The sequence below is a fragment of the Hyposmocoma kahamanoa genome, unplaced genomic scaffold, assembly GCF_003589595.1.
Source record: "Hyposmocoma kahamanoa isolate Upper Pololo Valley unplaced genomic scaffold, ASM358959v1 99702, whole genome shotgun sequence".
Lineage (NCBI taxonomy): Eukaryota > Metazoa > Arthropoda > Insecta > Lepidoptera > Cosmopterigidae > Hyposmocoma > Hyposmocoma kahamanoa.
In genome coordinates, this window is record NW_020656001.1 from 1,296,046 (window position 1) to 1,317,837 (window position 21,792).

At 35.5% G+C, this 21,792-nt stretch overlaps 1 protein-coding gene across 1 annotated transcript; it reads left to right on the forward strand.

Moving 5' to 3' along the window:
* Nucleotides 1–371: 371 nt before the first annotated feature.
* LOC113239160 (pyruvate dehydrogenase phosphatase regulatory subunit, mitochondrial) lies at nucleotides 372–20,791 on the forward strand. Its single transcript, XM_026476032.1, has 10 exons — nucleotides 372–413; nucleotides 1,302–1,497; nucleotides 2,968–3,117; nucleotides 7,465–7,625; nucleotides 8,852–9,000; nucleotides 10,256–10,553; nucleotides 11,940–12,119; nucleotides 14,569–14,769; nucleotides 17,908–18,014; nucleotides 19,653–20,791. The coding sequence occupies exons 1-10, from the start codon at nucleotides 372–374 to the stop codon at nucleotides 19,777–19,779; spliced, it is 1,611 nt and encodes a 536-aa protein (XP_026331817.1). The 3' UTR covers nucleotides 19,780–20,791.
* The last annotated feature ends 1,001 nt before the right edge of the window (nucleotides 20,792–21,792 follow it).

Below are 21,792 nucleotides of genomic sequence, written 5' to 3' on the forward strand. Positions count from 1 at the left end.
GTTACGAAAACTGCTAGGTCCTAGTTGCGACATTTTGGTGTACCAAATGGTACTAAATACCCGGCTACGCTATGATGTGGCAGAATAGTTTTGAAACAAATTAAATGACATTTCGTCTCTTATTTCTGGTTATATACTCGATGCCTGCACAGTTCGTAATTTAGAGAAAATGGTTGTCACATTTTCATTTTAGGTGTTGTAACAACCTACAAATCGTAAACATAATTAGAAAAAAAAATGATATGTTCATCAGAGTATTTTTTGTACCAGCATCGCGGATTGGTGTCTCGATTATGGGAGTATGATTATGAAATTAAATGCTGAATTATTCTAAATTTGAGAGGCTGTAAACTCGAATACACCGCGAGATAATGCGAGTGTGTGCGTTCGTACCAGGGTTGTTACTGACGCAGGTTTTTTACACATCAGCGAATGCGGATGATTTTTTGCATTACATCAGAAGATGTTGATGCAGATTTTATCTATTTAAAAAAATCGTAAAACATACAGATCTTCATTGAAAAACGAATTTGTTATAAAAGAAACATTAACTTGCATAAAATGTATCAATCTGGTTCATACTGAAGCTTTATCAAAGCTAAGAACAACAGCTGAGCTAATTTTTTGGGCTTGCAATCTGTTTCTGTCTGGTTGTAAATTAATCTCACGACGTGAATATCCACATCAATTAATGCGGAGGCTGATGCGGATATTTTAATTTATGCGATATACCATCGCGGATTCTGATATTCGTAACAACCCTAGTCCGTACACGGCGTGAAGACTTACAAGCTAAGATGCTATTGTACGTATAGAGTTACACTACTTGTCTTTTATATGATCATGGCGGACGTCTATTTCAGGTTTTTCTTAAACATCGCTACTTATAGACGTCAAGAGTCAAATTTGACCAACTACTGCTGTCCCGATTTTTTTCGTCCCATACAATGACATCATCGTTATAAGCAGCTGACCCTATCAACATTAAATAGAAAGTAAATTTTATTCATTTTGTGTGAAAAACATTTTATGAAATTTGACCAACTTCTGCTGTCCCGATTTTTTTTCGAACTTACAATGAAATGATACTTACATAAGACTGCTTCGATCGACACTAAAAAAAATTCCTAGCACGGGTTTATTCTCGGTAGTTCCATTTACTCAATTCCACGTGAAACAATTGTAACCCAAAAAGTTCCATTAAATAAACTAGTCGCAATAAATTTAGTGTTATTTATCTTTATATCCGTAGCGGCATTTTCGGGGTCAACACTAAAGTGGCATTCTAATTTCGATTTCAGATATTCAACTACCACGTAGCGGCAGGGATGAAGACTGTAGGCATTTCGGCGGCGGGCGGTGTGGCCGAGGCCACTGTAGACGAGATCATACGCCAGGGCCTCGGGAAGCACGACGTGTACGAACTGCACATAAACCGTTTCCTCGGACTGCACAACAACAAACGCTTTTTGAGGGACAGAATCAAAGAAGTGCCAGGTTTGGTTAACCTTTATAGTCTTTGTCCCAGTTACTCCTCATAGACCCCGTGTTACATCAAAATATAATATGTAGATTGATTCGAACCCAGACAATATTATTCCCAAGATCATTGGTAGCAGAAGTATTGCTGAGACATTACTGCTTGATAATAGAAATAGGTAAGGGACTTCCCGCGACGAACACTTTCACAAGTAGTTCTACTGCAACCACTACTACAGCGTGACAAACTATGACCTAAACTCTTAAACTCTCTTTATAGAGGAAACCTGTATCCAACAGTAAGACATACCGCATGAGGGGTCATGGAAGAATGGCATAACTGAAGTTACGTCAAAAATGTTTATTGCTCCATTGGATACAGAATAATCTCAGTACTAAAATAAAATCGACCTCAGAAGTTCTTGGAATTACATCTACTTGCCAAGTTTTATTGAAATCGGTTATCGGAAAGTGCACGAAACCGGATTCATTCTCTAGTTAGTTTGAAATCATCAAAATTGGTTCACAAATTACCTAGTTCACAAGTTATCGTGTAACATACATTAAAAAAACTTTTTTTTTTAAATCGGTTAAAAATATAACCCACATCTTCTCCAATTCTTGTAACTAATCAAAAAATATCCTCCTAGAAAAATATCGACAATATTAGTCACCTAGAATCTGCCAGTGTAGTCCTTCTTATAGCGCATCTTCACAGCGGATAGAATCCATTCAACGTGCATTCACTCGTTACCTGGCATTTACGTCCTCAAGCATTTGTCACAGGCAGCCGTACAATGAAAGTCTGGACTTTTTCAGGATGTCATCACTGCGCGACAGACGTTGGGTTATGGACCTGTTATTTCTATACAACATTAGAGAAATAACAGGACTAAGTGTTCCGATCTTCTCAACAAGATTAATCTTGCTGTACATTATAACTAACCCAGACAACCAGTACGAAAAGTATTCAATATTCCGAATCACAGGACTAACTTAGGTTTTCATTGTCCCCTGTCCAGGGTATGCCGCGATTATATCGAAATTTCTCATACGGCTCCTTTCATAGATGTTTTCAATGATTTGCCAAATGTTTTTAAAATGAAACTTCTGCATTATTTAAATGTCGCATAGGCTCTTTTAAGCCTCCCGTTTGGATTTATTAACTTGGAATTTATTGTTAATGTTTAGATAGTTCTTGGCAAATGTTGTGTATGCCTATAATTGGCAAGCATATTTATATTGATACCACTGTTTGTTATGTTTTATGATGCAAATTGTTATATGTTTTGCTGTTGGTGTACCGTTTTATAAAAAATAAATAAAATAAAATAATAAAATATTTTTCTGTATCTAATGCAGCAAAATAGACATTTATGACGTAACTTCACTTATTCTATTATTCTTTATAGGTATTCTTCCATGAGGGGTGCGATATTCATTGTATGCACCAGGCAAATGCCAATTGTAATGATATTTTTTTCTTAGGAGTTCACTACGGCCTCCCGTACCCGCACTACGAGTTCGAGACGGGCCGCAACCTCCGCATGTCACCAATCTACCCCACGCTGCGCGACAACGGCGCTGTCTTCGGCCAGGTTATGGGGTACGAAAGGCCCGCCTGGTTCGATACCGTTGGTACGAATATCAGCCCCATAGAGTAGAAATATAATGCAGTTTAAAAACGACTACGACAAGTAGATCGTTTTCATCACACTTGCTCGTATAGTATCATGTGACGGGGCCAAAATGGGTTAGGGTGAACGCACTGACTGACCTTGAGTTTTTCCCTCGATAGATATGTCGGTCGCCGGTGTTAATGCGTATACCCAGGTGTTAGGGGGTTGTCGGGCCGCCTGCTCTGGTCTTTCATAGACAGATGAGATGCTAAGATGATTTTCGAAAAGATGATTTTTCCATATTGCCGTTGGACAACTGCTACGGTGATATCACGTCAAAAGCGACCGTTCGCTAGCGCGGCGTAGTTGCAACAGAACAAGTCAGAACGGGGAATGTCCTACCCTCAAATCGGTGCGTTTTTTAGGATAGGAATAGAGGGAAGGTGAGTAGATAGTAACCTGACATCATGACATGCAGGCAAAGTCGGCCGTAATGTGCTAAATTACACCCACGGGTCATAACATTATCGCCCTAAGGCGGTAATGGAGTTTTTATTTATTTAAATGTAACCGTATTTCGGCTTTGCTCGTTATAAAGTCTGCTGATTCGTTCCGTAGCTCAGTTGGAAGAGCGTTAGACACGGTATAGTGTAGGCGATGTGTTCGAATCCAGACGGATCGAATTAATTTTTCTTCGTATTCGATCTTTGTATTTATAAAATTATAATAAACTCGTTATTTAGTTTTTGTGTCTGATGGATACATAAAAAGTAGGAAACTTTCTATGCCGTAAGGCGGATTCTTGTAACGTCTTTATAACCTGCGTTATAGTTATAACCACAGAACAATAAATACAGTAGTAGTGCTTTGCTTGCATGGCACGCGTGCCAACTGTACGCGTGCCAACTGTACGCGTGCCAACTGTACGCGAAGTTCCACATACTTAAGCTCAGTCCGCCGTTTCCGCATTGTATGTTATGTATGATCTGGTCATTTATCTCGCACAAAACCTCGAAAATCGCAGAAAAATGCCTTATTTTGCTACTTTGGTGCAAAAATGTCGCACTTGTAATATTATGTACGGTGGTATCTCCTATGTCGTTAAGTCTTATTTAATTTTAATGAATTTTATAATATTTTTTTTTTTACAAGAAACGAAAGTAGACCCATAGATATAGAAAAAAAAGGGAAGATATGTAATGACGCTATGTAAGATCGGGTGCCGATGTTGCCACTTTTTAGCTTGTGTGCTATTCAAACTTTACGCTCTACTACCATAACTTAAAGATTTTGATTGGGTAAGGCTTGAAACGTGAAAACGACGTAAAACAATTTTAAAACTTAACAAAATTAAACTTAGTCATTTGAATAAGAGTTATATTACAATATTTCAGTATTTTTTTCATCCTGGTTCACCCATAGGTGGCGTTTTAGTAAAAATACTACTAGTATATAATAGCTAACTATTACACGTTAGATGGCACTGAAACTCATTTTTCGTTACACTAAGAATTCACGGAGCGGTTTTCACCCGCGTCTGCCACGGGACCGCGGCATCTGTGGAATGTAACAGTTAAGTATGTAAAATTAGTAGCACATTTCACGGCGCGTTTTACGCCTGTAGTGGTGACGGTTGTTCGCTGTTGCCGCGGCAGGGTGCTGGTAGAACCGCGCAGGACTCGATGACCTGCGCGCTTGGCGGCCGTCGTCGCCCACGCACTTTGGCGGTCGGTTCAGGCGCAATGTGGTGCATGCGCACGCAGGGTGAGTTCTCTATTAACCGCGTGACTTGCAATTAACTCCCACTAACTTCGCGGTCCATTCCGCAATCGCAACGGTTTCTTGCCCGCAACCGCGGCAGCTACGCGGGCACGTAGCACAAACTTGCAGGGTCGTGAGTATTGAAATAAAACCGCTGTCTAGCAGCACCAGCGGGCGCGGATGGAAACCGCTCCGTGAATTGTTAACCTTATTAACCTTAAACTGACGCTACTCAACGAATAATGTGGTCCTACCTAATCGATAGTTGGAAACCATGTGGCTGTTTTTAATATTAAAAAAAATATTCAATTTTTGATACTATATCTACACTGGTACTGGTGTATTATTAAATTAATATATTAATATAAATTATTATTATTTTCTTAATGGCGGCCACTAGGCTTGGACCAGTGTCAGTTTTATAAGAATAATATAAAAAATATGGCGATCGTCGTCAGTGTCAGTTTTCCATTATACGTTACCACTGGTTGGTGAAGCTGTCACTGTCAAGAGTAAACTCGAACCACCAACGAATTTAATAAATTAAATTATGCTGTTTTTATGAAGGATTTATGTAATTTTCATTTTTTTTATAATTCTTTCTAATTTATTTTGCATGCAAAACAAAGCCGATTTTATTTTATTTCTTTTTTAAATGCATTTGCTATGGAAATTGAAACAAAGTCTGAAATAGTAATAAGAAAACCAATCTTTTGATTTTCCTGCAGCTTCAATCCAACCTTCTTTTATTTTGGAAATTGGAAAAAATTAAAAATACTCTACGTTTAATCTACGAGTATAATGGAATTTAAATATCTAAAACACATAAATTTTTCTTCAATCAACAGCAACATCCAAATTGAGATGAAATTGAAACGGTTGTCCGAAATATGAGTTCTGTTAAAGTTACTCAAAATAAAATGTTTATTAATAATAATAATAATAATAAAATAAAAGAAATCAATTTAACGTAAATGCTTTTCACTTCGATATTTTAGGGACTTTAATTACAAAAATCATAGTAAGAAATTCAAACATTTCAGTAAAAATTTACTGTCGATAAACATCAATCTTCGTAAATGAACATCACTATATTTGAGTATAGAAATTTCTATGGAGGCAAAAAGAAAACATTGAATAATAATAGAAATAGTAACTAAAAATTCAAATAGCCGGTGGAATGTTATCTCACTGGTTTTAAAATTTTTGTTTTCACTCCAATATTTAGAAGGTGTATCGCTACAACTTGGCATTTTCAGACAGAGATCTTGTATGTACAATGATCACCATGTCACTGTGGCGATGTTCTCGATATGGTCATTTTGACCATATCGAGGCGACACGAACCACGCCCACGCCCCCATACCATATCTCCCCCTTTTTTCTATATCTATGAGTAGACCGTATACCGCTGTAATATGGTCGCTTATTTTTTGGAGAACTAAACAAACATCTCGTATTCTTCGTCGTTCAGCTATTGCCCGCTAGATAACAGCACATTGATTGAAATCTCAATATAAAATCTTTTAACTTGGTTAGGTATTCAATTTTCGACGATATCGCACTGCTATTACAATAGTGTTGTAACTCAAAATGTGTGAAATTTAGATGTAGAGAAATTTAGAAGATTCTCTACACGTCAATAAAACCGTCGTTAGAATATTGTAAGAAATAATTAAAAGTTATCTATTTAACTCCAAAATAGCCCTTATTAAAATATGTGAAATATTTTATTCCATTTTATTTTTAAATATATTTGGCAAGTAGAAAATTGTTTAATTGTCTGTAATAAACTATAACCTATCCTAAAATATAAAAAATGAACAAAATAACAAGATTTTCTTTAAAAACTTAAAGAATTTTCTCATAAAGAAAAGCTATTATAATGTAAAAGAGTTTTTAGAAGATAAATTTGGTATCTGAATTTAGTAACTAGTCGATAATAAATATAATAATATAAAGCTGTTGGCGTTGGTATATATCAAATTATATATTAGTAAGTGTAACAATTATGAGACTAGTCCTCTCTTCTACTATTTGCTGTGCCCTGTTCAGGGTCCATAATTTGATCTCAATATATGTAAAACATCTGTACTTGGTACTTACTTGGTGTAACGGGCTAGTGTCCGCAACTTGACGTCAAGGCGCCTATTTTACGTGTGGAAAACAAACATCTGTAATGTACATTATGGAATGCAAATAAATAAATAAAAAACAAAATTTTGGGGATCTTTCACGGGAAGTGAGTAATTAAACGTATACCCGTTATCTGCTCGTGAAACTAAATTTAAAACTAATAACTGGCTTTTAACCTTAGATTACCATAAAACTGAAGCATTATTGTAGCAACTGAGAATCAATAGTGCGATATGCCAACAGGGTAAAGTTCAAATTATATTAACAGTCCAGAATTTGTTATTTGGTTTGAAATTAGAAACTACAACCAATCATTATCAAGATTTCATAGTGTGAGTTTTGACGACAGCGGTTCTACTAGTAATCGAGGCTTAACGCACTTCCATTGTTTTTTTTCTTCCGTGATTATGACAAAATAATAATTTAATTCGGATTTGAAATTTAAAACAATCAGTTTTGTTCACAACAGATAAGAGTAAAGGCGCACCACAAGATCTGCCATTCAAGATCGCTTACACGAAGACGTTCGGCAAGCCGCATTGGTTCGATACAGTGCAACGCGAGTACTGGGTTTGCAGGGAGGCCGTGGGGCTTGCTGATTACTCGTCCTTCACAAAAATCGACCTCCAGGTGAGTTAGCACCCGCTGAAGCACGGCCATACTCACGTTCGGTGTTCTCACCCTAATTACCGTAGCCATTGTTTTACGTTATTATATCCAATAACATTGAAATATGAAAACTTTAAGCTAAACTATCAATATGTGTAAATGGCATTAGAATAGACAAAGTAATTTTCGGGTTATTAAGACACAAATATTTATGGACACGGTAATAGGATCTCATTACCATTAATCTAATTAAAATTACTTAAATAGTCTAGTTAGTTGCGCTATCAGACAGCACGTGTGGTTTTCGAGATTTTATAGACGATTTTTTTCCATCTGGTTCTGTCGTCGGCCGCTCTCAGGGCAGTTGTTATAGGGAGGCCAGTGACCGCCCTCACTTGGTCACTCCATCGGCTAAGCGATCGACCGCGAAGTCTCTTTCCTTCCACATAAACTATTTCTATTTTATTTGGGATAAGAACCGCCATACTTAATACAATTCTAACCTTAACATACGTTTAACACTTTTTAGATAGGCCAATTAAAGTTATCCACTAAAATAATTACAAATGGACGTATAATATTATGAATAAAAACAAAAATAGAAATAATAAATTTCTATTTACATTTACATTAAAATAAGATAAATAATACCTGAACATCAAGACATATTAATAATAAAATAACACATACATATAATACTTTAAATATATATGTATACACAACACAATTATGTATTTAATATAGAAATATATAACGTCATACTTCCATTTTATAAGACTGCGAACCTTGAATAAATTTAGGAAATGAAACTATTTTCCCGGATTTAAATCGCGTATATTTGTTTTTTCACTGGCTTTCTGACTGGTCAGTCAACTGTGACCATGGGACCTGTAAAGGGCCCGAAACGTCGGTTTGTTTGAAAAAACAAATATACGCGATTTAAATCCGGAAAAATAGTTTCATTTCCTATGTGTAACAATCGCGAAAACCTAAGTACTTGAATAAATTGTGCAAATTACCAAAATGTGAAACTATTTCATTGATAATTGAAATGAATAGACAAGTCATTTGGCATTTTTTTCAACGAACTTGTTATTGAATATCGTCAAAAAAATCTTGTTAAAATTATCCCGTTTGCAGCGCGACGTAACTGTTACGCAAACTGTTACTCAGGAACCGACTCAGTTAAGCGGTAGGTCTGTATTACTGTATTGGAAATCTTTACACCGTTCACTGTGTCAATACAGTCACAAGGCCGCGAAGTGGTGGACATGCTGCAGTACCTATGCTCCAACAACGTGGACGTCCCTGTGGGCAGCATCATTCACACGGGCATGCAGAACGCTCTCGGCGGCTACGAGAACGACTGCAGTCTCGCCCGCATCTCTGACTATCAGTACGTGCACTTTAAACCTATTTGATATACAAAATCACGAATATTTCGTTTTTATTTTTCGATAGACAGAAATAAATTTTGAATCTGTTTCACTCAATCATTTTGCGAATAAAGCATGTTAACAACATATTTTCCAGTTGAGACAAACAAGTTTTTAAAAATTTTTGAATGAAAATAAAAAAAACCGACCTCAAAAGTCATTCATTCCCTAGTTTGCCACCCTTAGAGGTACAATATTTTCTTAAAATTTAAATGGGACGACTACAGAGGTGCGCCAACAAAAAAAGATTCATCAAAATCGGTTCACAAATTATCATCTAATAGATCGTCATAGATCATATAACGAATATCTAGGATTTTATAATACTCTATGTGAGTAACGAGCTTTGCCGAATAAAACTCATTTCAATGAATTCAAAGCTTTAAAACACTCCCCTGTAAACTTGGCAATGTCGACATACGACACTTTAGGTAGGAGGGTTCGAAATGATAAAAGATACATAGGGTTTGTTTTGAAAATATAAACAATCTCGCCGCACTATATTACTAACATCATAAACAACAACTTTTGTTCCATGACTTTTTACACAATAATAAATTTACCAAAAATAAACTTTTTAAATAAATTTTGATGTACTGACATTTTTTAGATCTGTACTTGGTAGAATAAGTTCAAATGTGCAAGCGTCCTCTGCGACGACTCCCACCCTTGTTCTAAACAAAATTATCACCAATTAGAGCGATCTATTTAAATCTATTTAGACGTAGACATACTTTTATTGGCATAATACAACAACACAAAACCACACAAAAAACAGTTTACATAGAAATAATTATTTGACACATAATTACAATTAAAATTATAGTAAGCATACAAAGTCGATAGTCCGGTATGGTCTGTGCTGCAGCGTCATGCGAATACGGGACTTTGCTCAGCCTGTGCTGCAGTAACATACCACAGCGCTGGTTTTCAGAAAGCCCGTAGAGCTTGACGCCAGCAATAAACGCAAAATAAAAAACATATTACATTGACTATTATTATGTAGAGTTATACTCCGTCAGCGAATCTTTTACCTCGAAAATGCAGGAACAACACGGCCGCCCGCGGGCAAATCGCCCTGATATAATGTTAATAGTTTTTTTCATTATTAAATGTCGTCGAACAAAAGTTCTTTATGATGTTAGTAACACGGTCCTGCGAGGTTGCTAGTATCTAAAACAGACCCTGAATAATTTTCCATATGAAAATTCGCAGCTACATGATGATAGCGCCGACCATACAACAGACGCGCTGCAAAGTGTGGTTAAAGCGCCATCTACCGTCAAACGGAAGCGTCAGCCTATCCGACGTAACTTCCATGTACACCGCCATTTGCATCATGGGGCCTTTCTCCAGAAGTTTGCTTTCGGAACTAACGGACACGGATCTCGCGCCCAGCAACTTCCCCTTCTTCACATTCAAAGAGCTGGATGTGGGACTAGCCAATGGGATTCGAGCCATGAATCTAACCCATACTGGCGAGTTGGGTTACGTTTTGTACATACCTAATGAGGTAAGAATAATTGTTGCTAAAGTACTATTGCTTGTTAAGGTGTAGCTTGAATTGCTTATTTTACTATGACGCAGGTGATACGGTGTTAGTTGTCACCGCTGCGCCACTGTGATATAAGGTAGAAGTAAATAAGTCGTTGGTTGGTGAATTACTGATCGACTGATGTAAAGGGTTTTTCAACAAGAACTTTGTTTTGTAAATCAAAATAAAACAATAAATTTAGATGACAATGATTCAAATTTTCATTGTATTAAAAAAGGTAAGCATACCTTACCTTTTATTCTACTACTATTTTTTCAATTATGAATGAAAAATGATATCTGATAAATGTCCACCACGACCACAGTTACAGATGTAGATTCTTTCATTAAAGTTTTTAATCACTTTTTGACAAAATGATGCGAAACCACTTCACGGCTGGTGAAATTATGTGATCCGGAAATTTGGTTTGCAATAAATTCATTGTTTCGGTGGCTTCAAAATTCGTAAAGTGATTAACGAAATAGACCCACCATTGCCCTATATTATGATTGCATTGCATTGCAAAACCCTATATTATATTTTGTAAAACTTGTTTATATTATATGATACGTGTTCTTACTGCTATCTTCTGCTTGCACTAAGACGTGCGTGAATGTCGGAAGAGGGTTCGACTGGCACGTCTGGCGGCTGCTACATTTATGATAATAGCATCGAGTGTATAACCAAAAATTGAGAAGATAGATCATTTAATTTGTTTGAAAACTTTTCTGCCAAATCATTACGGTGACTACTGCGCACAGATTTGCCAGCCCGAATTTGAAACAATTGACGTGTGTCGTCAATTGTTTCACTTCAAATCGACCAGTTTAACTTGAGCTTTGCTATAATGGACGAAAATTGCAAAATTTCATATTTAATATTTAATTACCTATGAAATGTGATTCCGTTTGTTTTTTAATTAGAATAGATGTTTTGCTGTTTCTCCCACACCACCGAATGGAACAGTTCCCATAGTTGGAGATATTATCTTTATTACAATAAATACAGAATATTTTTGGAATATAAGTACGCCGACGTACACACAGGTCAGTTGTTGGCGCTATACTATTTCAGCTTTCTAATCTGTGATTTCAGCGCAAACAAGAGTTGATATTTAAAAGTGATACAAGGCCCATTTGTCTGATGAGTTACCAGAGACGAATGGCCCTTATTTCGTCTCTATTTCTGGTTATATACTCGACACTTAGAAAAAATTCTTTCGATCCGGCTGTAAATCGCAATGCAAAATACTTCTAGCAAATCTTTTCAGACGCTATGCCAACTGAGATCACGGATCACGGATCCTGTCAGTATAACAAAAATTAGTTTTCGAAATTTATTCACTTTTTAACATTTCTTTACCAGTTCGCTCTACACGTATATAACCGGTTGATAAAGACGGGTGAGAAGTACGGCATTCAACACGTCGGTTACTACGCGGCGCGGACTTTGCGAGTCGAGAAGTTCTTCGCTTTCTGGGGCCAGGACCTGGACACCATGACCACCCCACTGGAGTGCGGACGCACCTGGCGTGTTAAGTTTGATGTAAGGAAGTTTGTAGAAGAAATATCGTTATCAAACCATTATTCATTCGCCTACTGGACACGGGTTTCTTCTATTATTATTATTATAGATTCTCATCAGTGCGACCATTGACTGATCTATTGTGATCACCACTAATCATAGTTCAGAGCCAAGGCCGACAGCATTGAAGAACTGAAGGACTTTCCTGGTTCCGACAGATTTTAGTCCTCTGGTTGTGGCATCTGCTTTCCTAGTATGGAGCTTCGTACTGTTAGGCGTCCGTTCGAAATCGTCTTTTAAAAAAAAACTTATTTTCCCAACACCCGATTTATTAATAAAAATTACACATAGATCGATAACGGACTGACTTCCCGATTCCCGGAACGATGATGCCGCTCTTTACTCGATTTGAGTTTCATGCAAAATATGAAAACTTGGACTTTGCGTTAAGGGAAAAATACGGCAATAAAATGTAACTCCACGCAACGCATACGCATACGGCAATAAAAAAATATTAACTCTTGCAAAATGGCCGGACTAGGTTGGGTTATAACAATACGCCCATCATAATAGCAGCATCGTAGCGGAATCTACACTCTCTATTCTCTCTCTGCTCAATATTTGACATGTGCTTGCTCAAGCCACAATGTCTCTAGATCCTCTCTTACAGTTTGTAATTATGAATCATAAAAACGTTGTATTATAGCACTGGAATTAAGGCAGCTATTGAATTTTAACATCAGTGTTCGTGTCGTCTGAGAAATTAAGTTGCTTTGTAATATCTAGTGTTCCAATCCATCTCTACATCCTTTTGTTAAAGAACCTTTTGCAATTGTTAAATATAAAAAAACGTTGCTTAAAAAAAAGAAGTAAGAGCTAGCAGCACAGTAATGAGCCCGACGGTCGCCATTGCGATCACGACGCCGCAAATCACATAATTCGTATCATTCAGCGCATGTGAAACAATGGAAGACAATTTTTAGGTATTTATTTTTATATCTGATACTGATAACGCTGTATGTGCTCTAAGGAGAAGCCGGAATATGCAGGTTTTATCATGATGGTCTCCTTTACTGTAAGCGGGACGTATTTTTACTAAAAATTAACAAATGTAATAACAAAACAATTTAAAGTCATGTCTTCTATTCGACTGTAATTATCACCCTTACCCTTCGAAACCGGCGTTCCGGAAATGCTAACTTTACTGATTGGCGGCAGAAATAGGTAAGGTGGCACTAAGGTGGTTGTACGAGAATTAGGGTAGTTCGAAATGTTATTAAAACCCATTGACTTAAAAATGAATGGACGACGGGTCTAATACAAAAACCACGAAAAAAATGTCCCAAGTCAACCTATTTAAACGTAGTGACATGTAAAGGAATATGAAAAAGTTAAAACGTTGAATTTAAATTGTAATGTCATCGCAGTAGGTACTGTCTAATTTTGCTTGCTTCGCTGTCAGTCGAACAAACGAAGACTAAAGCGTGAATGACGCTCTGTATACGATTTTAACGCCCTAGAAGTTCGGACACTTTTTAGCGCGGACCTGACGTCCATATAATTGTAAGTCAATGTTAAAACCCAATTGGTTTTATTTCAAGCCGTTCTAAATGTTGTACATGCTGCATTTCGACAAAATCTCGTCCCCTGTAAAATTACCAAAATAGCAATTATAGTGTAATGCTTGTCAGGTACGGAGTTTATTCTGTATAAAAATTTTACCTAAATACATGAATCTTATTAAATAACCTTTTATTTACATATATGCGCCAGACTATCGCAAACAGTGATATTATTGTTCGTTTACATAACTTAAATTAAGGTTAGTAGTGCAAGTTAATCTAGGTGATACCTAAACTAAGTAAAATTGCTTACTTGTATCTGAGATATCCAAATCGGTGAGTGTAGCATAGTGGTTAGTCAACAAATTTTTACAACATATTTTGTTCAATAACAATAAATTACAATAAAACATTAATACTTAATTATATTTGTTAGCATCTTAACTATTATTAATATTACGTAACAACAGATACTAAATTTTCGGTATCATTTATTTTAATCCTTTTAATCAGTCTTGTATGGTTTTCTTACATATAACTTATTAATAGGATTTATACATAGTGAACGGTTTATTTTGTTATACAAAAAGGTGCCAAGAAAGAAAAAGAATCTATGGGAGTATGCAGCACGAACCCGTTCAGTGGTACTAAAAATGTCTGCTCGTCTTCTGCTGATTTGGAGCGACGGGATATAGGGCGTTAGCGAATCTTTTTTGTTACGGTTAGTAGTATGAACAACAGGCGTATTGAAAGTAGATCACATTTAGGAAGGAGTTCTGCTGTTGGAAAACGAAAAGGTCGGAATTTGCTGACTTTCTTACTCTTACTAGCTATCGACAGACCGTACTTCAATATAACGGTATCTCCATCGCTATGTACACTTATGAGATGTTGACACGTTCCCGCAGAAAGACATCCCGTTCGTGGGTCGCGACGCTTTACTGCGCCAACGGGAGGAGGGAATCCGGCGGCAGTACGTGCAACTCCTCCTCACCGATCACGACCACGAGCTCGACCTGTGGTCGTGGGGCGGCGAACCCATTTACCGCGACGGAAATTATTGCGGACAAACTACCACCACCACGTACGGCTACACTTTTAAGAGACAGGTATGGCTTATTCATAATATTGAATAGGATCTTAATTTTTAGTTATTAAGATTTATTTTGTTATGTAAATAACTTTTTCATTGAAAAAAAAACCTACCTCAAAAGTTTGCCGGCTTTGTCGGCTTTTTTCGATTTCCATGGGGTCCTCTCATCACATTCGGGCTTCTTGGTGACAATTGAACGGACTCCTTTATACATTTTATATTTTCTTTTCTGCTTGTCATGGTGACGATGATTTATTGATAACACGTATTGAAAGAAATGAAACTATTTTCCCGGATTTGAATCGCGTATATTTGTTTTTTTTTTAAACAAAAGTTTGTTTTTTTTTTCAAAAAACAAATGTACGCGATTCAAATTCGGAAAAATAGTTTCATTTTCATATGTGTAACAATCGCGAAAACCTGAGAACTCGATATACACGTATTGTGTCAAGTGAGAAATTGACTTTTATTTGTGGAAAATAAATGGCCTCATTTATCGAAAGTCAAAGTCAAAGATTATTTATTCCATAGGTAAAATAAATTTACACTTGAAAACGTCACATTTAAGCTACTGCTCGTTCACTACGCTGACCTCCCTGAGAAGAACGAGCAAGAAACTCTAGGGATTGCTCTTTTCAAATAAACTTAAATGCTATGGAATACACTTTGAATCAAATTTTTGTGGATTCTGGAGCTATGTCGTCGTTCCATACATTTTTATCTAACAAGTAGTCTTCAATTTTGTAATATGATTTTTCGATCAAAATATTTTTAATGTAGTTTTTAAACTTAGGAAATGATAAACTTAATATATGCTCCGAAATCTTATTGTAAAAACGTATACAATTCCCCATAAAAGAGTTGTTTACCTTGGTTAAACGAAATCGTGGTACCATGAGTGTGGACTTAGCTCTAAGGTTAATATTATGGATATCTTCTTTCTTATTAAAATTATGTCTATTTTTTACGGGCATATAAAATATTTGAGTAAATGTACTGTGATGCCACAGTCATGGTACCAGTCTCCTTTTCTCTGAGAGAAACCCGAGAGCCTAGACGGTACACAGAACGAATCGCTCGTTTTTGCAATACAAATATGGTTTGAATATCTGAAAATCCGAAAATAATAATAGCAAGCTTTAATATGTACGCCGATTTATATCAGTTACCCACCTAGCTAACTTACCATATCCTTTTATATCCAAATTCTGTACCTCTTCCATAATTTGTAATTCTACTTTCCCAACACTCATTGACTAAATGCGAAGGCAAAGTCATTAATACTAAAAACAAAAATTAATAATTTGTAATAGTCGAAACGAACCCAGAACAGGGGGTCTACTCTCGATCTCCGTCCGATATCCGTCCGAAACAATTACTGTGAAATAAGTAATATTCGACAAAATTAAAATACAAGTATCAAGTATGAAGCTTCATTCTCATCATGCGTCTTTTCATTTGGTCAAGTATTACTTATTTGGCCGTAATTGTTTCGGACGTATGTCGGACGGAGATCAAGAGTAGACCCCCCAGTATCAGGGACCACCTCGAGAGTAGTATACCCTTTCAAACAAAAGAAGAATTTTCAAAATCGGTCCGCAATTGATGGAGAAATTGGTAAATACACGCACGCGCTTGTAATATTTGAGGAATTCATTCGATTTTCATGGGATCCCTCATCAGATGCTATCTTGGTGACAATGGGACCACCATGAAAGTCCACCCTTACTAACAAAAAAAGACTTCAAAAACGATCCACAATAATAATTGACGAAGATATCTGAAAACATACATACAGCCGAACGTATAACTTCCTCCTTTTTGTTTAAGTTGGTTAAACTATAACATGTTTGCTCTTACCCAAACATGTTATAGTTATTTTTGATACAAGAACGGAAAGTTAGTCATTATTCACGAGTCTCGAGACTAACGAAAATGACAAATCCGCACGTGTATCAAACGACGTTTTTTAATAATATACATTTGCGAAAAAACTACATTGAAAACAAAATATAACAGTATTAAAAAAAAACTCATTTTATTTCTTTGTCTGATAAAAATTCAGATTACAATGGCAACTGTTGCCAGTATTCAGCCACATTAAAATTACTATTTTAGTGGCGCGCGCGCAGCAGTCTTGCGTAATATTCACCTCCGGTCATTGTTAACACTCAATCAGCCAACTTTATTATAAATATTTTGGTATTTTTAAATGTAACCCGTTGTTTTATAAAGCACCTATGCAATTTAAACAAATAAGATGTTTGTAAGTAAATATAAGTTTTAATGACGAATGACTTACGTCACAAGGCACATAAATATTAAATAAATATACAACCACTTTAGTTCTATGTTTAAGACTTGAAACAACAGTAAATTAAAAAAAATGGAAAAGTAAAAAGCACTAGTGCGAAAAATACCACGTTTTGAGCATCTGTATTAAATTAAAAAATAATATATATTTGCAAATTCGTGTTACGTTCTTGTACTGCGTTTTAACCGATTTGTGAAAAGGAGGTGGTTCTCTATTCGACTGTATTTTTTTATTTTTTCTGTGTTTGTTACGCGATTACTCCAGAATTTGTGACCCGATTTTAATGATTCTTTTTTTTTTTTGTTGAAAAGAGGATACCTCAGTATTGGTCCCATTTAATAATAATAATAATAATAGTTTATTTCGGATTATCTCCATATCGTGTTAGTAACAATTGTAACCTTATGACTAAGTTAGTAAATACAATTTTTTTTTAACATTAATCCCCCTGGCAGTCGCATGAAGAGCCTCCCGTGCCTGTACAAATGGGCCGTCGACCCTGGTCGCAAAAATGGCCAGGAGGCTGTATTTAAACCTGAACAAAATATTCCACCCCTAAGGGTGGAAAACTTGGGGATGAATCCGGTTTCGCCGACTTTCCGCTAACCGAATTCAATAAAACTTGGCAAATAGATGTAATTCCACGAACTTATGAGGTCGGTTTTTTTTAATAAAAAAGTTGTTATTGTTTGTCTGTCCGCGATACTACGGTACTGATACTCTGACTAAATTCACCACTGAAACAAAACATTATCACTATTTATAGTGTTTTTTTTGTGAACATGTAGTTCTTGTCTATAGAATCAAGTCGTTGATTTTACCCTTAACCTTGTACTACAGGTGTGCCTAGGTTTCATTCAAAATTTGAATGAGGATGGTGTCCCTCAGCCAGTCACCAACGAATACGTTCTCAGTGGACATTACGAGATTGACATTGCTGGCATAAGGTAATCTTTGTTATGACTACTCTATTATTATATAGTACATTCTATTTATATATAGTACATTATGGCAATGCCTTGTATTATACGAGTCAGGCAATCCCGGCTCCTACCGAGGTATATACAGTGTGGTTTTTTTAACAGGGACAGATTGGGAAATCCGACAGATATGAGATATACTGGGAAACTGTCTTAGGAAGTATTAAGTCTTTTTTTGTGAAAGCCATTTTGGCATAGGTAGTTTTTTGGTCAAGCGTGTATTGTTCATAAAATAGTTCTGATATACCAAGTTTCATGTAAAATCATTTTATCTAATTAGAAGACAAAATCGAGACAGCAGAACTCGATCAATAAATTAAAAGTTAAAAAAAAATATTTTATTAAATTTTATCAACTTCTGCTGACCCGATTTATTCTTCCGTTACAATGAAACAATCCTTACAAGACACTGGGTCTCTCAGCATTTAAAAAATTGACGATTTTATTCATTTTGTATGAGAAATCGTTTTATTAAATTGTCCCGATTTTATATTCCAATACAATGAAATTATTTGTACGTGAAATTGAGTCGATCAGCACTAAAAAAAATTTTATCAATATTATTCATGTTTATGGACAAGTTACGCTTGACCACAAAATTGACTATGCCAAAATTGTCTTCACAAAAATGGTTTAATGGTTCAATTAAGCCCTGTATCTCCCATGGTTCCCATACTGTCAAAAAAACACACAATATATTGAGCTTCACATAACAATAAATAACTAAACAATGTAGGAGAATGAGTAAAAAAAAAGTAAAACGAGTTTAATGTGTGAAATTTTGCTTAAATCACATTTCATTGTATTTTTGCTCAAAAATAAATAAAAATTACAAAGTGCTTTTGTTTTTTACCGCCATTTTTTAAGTATGTAGTGCATCTGGTATATTCGTCGACCGTAATTTAATGTAAAATAAGTAATACCACAAACAATTTCTTTTTAATTCTCGCAATTACTTACACTAAAGCAGTGTGTAAGTCAGAATTAGAATTTTTTTTGTAGGGGAAAGTTAAATTTTTAATCGCATATAGTCTTTTGAATTCTTTTGACAAATACAAATATCCTTTATTGCTACACTAGGACAAATACATAAAAAAAGCAGGTACAACGAGCGGCCTTATTGCTAAATAGCAATATCTTCCATGCATCCTTCAAATTACAGAATAAACTTAAAAATAGTAATTAACTGTAAATAAACACACACACACACAAATAAAAACAAAATAAGTAAATAAATTAAAAATTTAAATGACATACATGAAAAGTTGGTAATATTAAAAACAATTAACATGTTAATCTTTGTTCATTGTCTACCTGTGAAGAAATGAATATTGAGATGTGCCCGATTCGAATGGCGTTGTACCTGTTACGGATCCCATGTAAATTTATATAAAACGCAAAATTACTTCGAAGATGCTCATTTATTAAGACGTTGCTTTACAACCGTACCATTTGTTCAACTGTTCGTGGCAGTGACTTAACACTATAGTTTTAAATACCTACTAACATTGACTTATAATTGTAAGTCAATGCCTACTAAAGTTAATTTATATGAATTGATAACCTATGCTTAGACACTAATTTGCTTCAATTATTTTGCAACAGATACGCAGCCAAAGTTAACTTGCACTCGCCGAATCTGCCCACCAAATATCCAGACAAAGAGCGCGATGTGTACCAGGCAACCAGAAAACACCACGAGCCTCATCTCGGCAGGCATTACCAACCTTAATAATATAAATATTACGGATGCTTTCACTTGTGTGTGTGACAAGTTTTCTTGTAGATTTTGAAAAATTATCTAGGGTGATCTTAAAGTTTGTAAATTGGATAACGGCGATAAATAATATGTTCTTAACACGTTCATCGCCGTGGGGGGTTAAAATGACCGGCACGGTGCACCTAACTTTGCGATTCTCGTTCACGCCGCAGGTGACAAACGCTACTGATTTAACCATATAACATGACCGGCGCACGGGATCATTGATTCAGCCACGCCGCGGCGTGGCCCTAATGAACTGCTGTTGCCACTTGGTTTTTAGGATTTTTGATGGCACACACACTTTTCTAGACTAAGAGGAAAAAGTATTGTATATTTCGAATCAAAAAATTTACTTTAATTTCAAATTGGATTTAAAAGGATGAAAGACGTAAGTCAGTTTTAGGTAAACATCGAGCGAACATTACGTGTACATACTCTGCCCGGCGTTGCGACCGGCACGGCCTCAACGTACTAATTATTGCGTTTAGGCCGCACCGGGTTAAAATGCCCGGCACTAAATATAATTACAAACTAGAGCCAAATAATGAAATATCGCGTAAAAAAAATTATATACGTATACAAATGAGACCTAAAACAGTCATATAAGCCAATGTCATACTTTAAACATTTTTGACAATTCTAGTCGGCGACGAACGTGTTAATTATAATAAATATGAATTGAAATTATGAATTTATGTACAAATTGAGATTTTTCTTCTATATTGATGACACAGGGCTGTTTCCCATAGTGTTAATGCTCTTTCTTGGGTGAATGTGTGAATGGTATAATTAATGAATCGTAGAATGAATGAATTCATTAATTAATCGATTAATGAAATATTTACATATTACTATTGCACAGTTAATGTACAGAATCAAGAGCTCGTCAAGCTGGGCTCTTAACAGTTAAATTTAACTTTATGGCGCTTGCGATGAAAAAGATGTTAAGCTTAACTTGCTCGTGACTGTACATAAACATTGGGTTGGCCAAAAAATCCATGCTGTATCAAAGTATATCAAAAACATTTCAAAAAATAAAAATCAAATTTTAATCAATCATGTATAGACAGTGTTGATATAAAATCTTTTGCCTTTTTTTCGGATTCTTTTTATATTTAGAGATAAAGATATATTATCTAACATAAGTAAAACAAATAAATGTAAAGGAAGCTATGATAATCACAAACAGTAAAAAGGGAGCCTTGAATATTATACGATCTACGTAAAGCTATACAATTAAATACTAAGTATTGTTCCGATGCCTAAACTAAGTAAATAGGCACGTGTATTATAGACATCTTGTGTACATACTTTCTGTATATTAAGATTTGCTATATTTATTTAGCAATATGTATTTATAAGAGATATACAGTGTGTTTTTTTAATGGGACAGTATGGGAAAATCCGAAACCATAGAATACAAGGAAACTGTCTTAGGAACCATTAAAGAAGACTTTGTGAAAGCAATTTTGACGTAGTTATTTTCTTGGTCAAGCGTGAGTTGTCCATAAAAATGAATAGAATTGATCAACTTTTTTTTAGTGCAGACCGACTGAGTTTTATGTAAGGACATCATTGTATGGATCGAAAAAAATCGAAATTAGTCAAATTTCATAAAATGTGTTTCATACAAAACGAATAAAATTGACACTAAAAAGTTTTAATCATTTTTATGGGCAACCGTGACCAAAAATAATGACTATGCCAATATTGTCTTCACAAGAAAAGCTTGATGGTTCCTAAGTTTTCTTGTGTATCGTCTATGGTTTCCCCATGTCCCATTTAAAAAAAAAACACTGTAATATAAATTAATTGTTGTATAAATATAATTATGAAATAACTTCTAGCAAGCTTTCTGTATCATAATAAGGCTTTTTTAAAGTGAGGTAGTAGCTAAAACCGCTTTGACTTTTTGACCAACCCATTAGAATACTAATGTACAACAGGCGGCCACATTGCCTTAAACGTGTTAATTAGTACTTA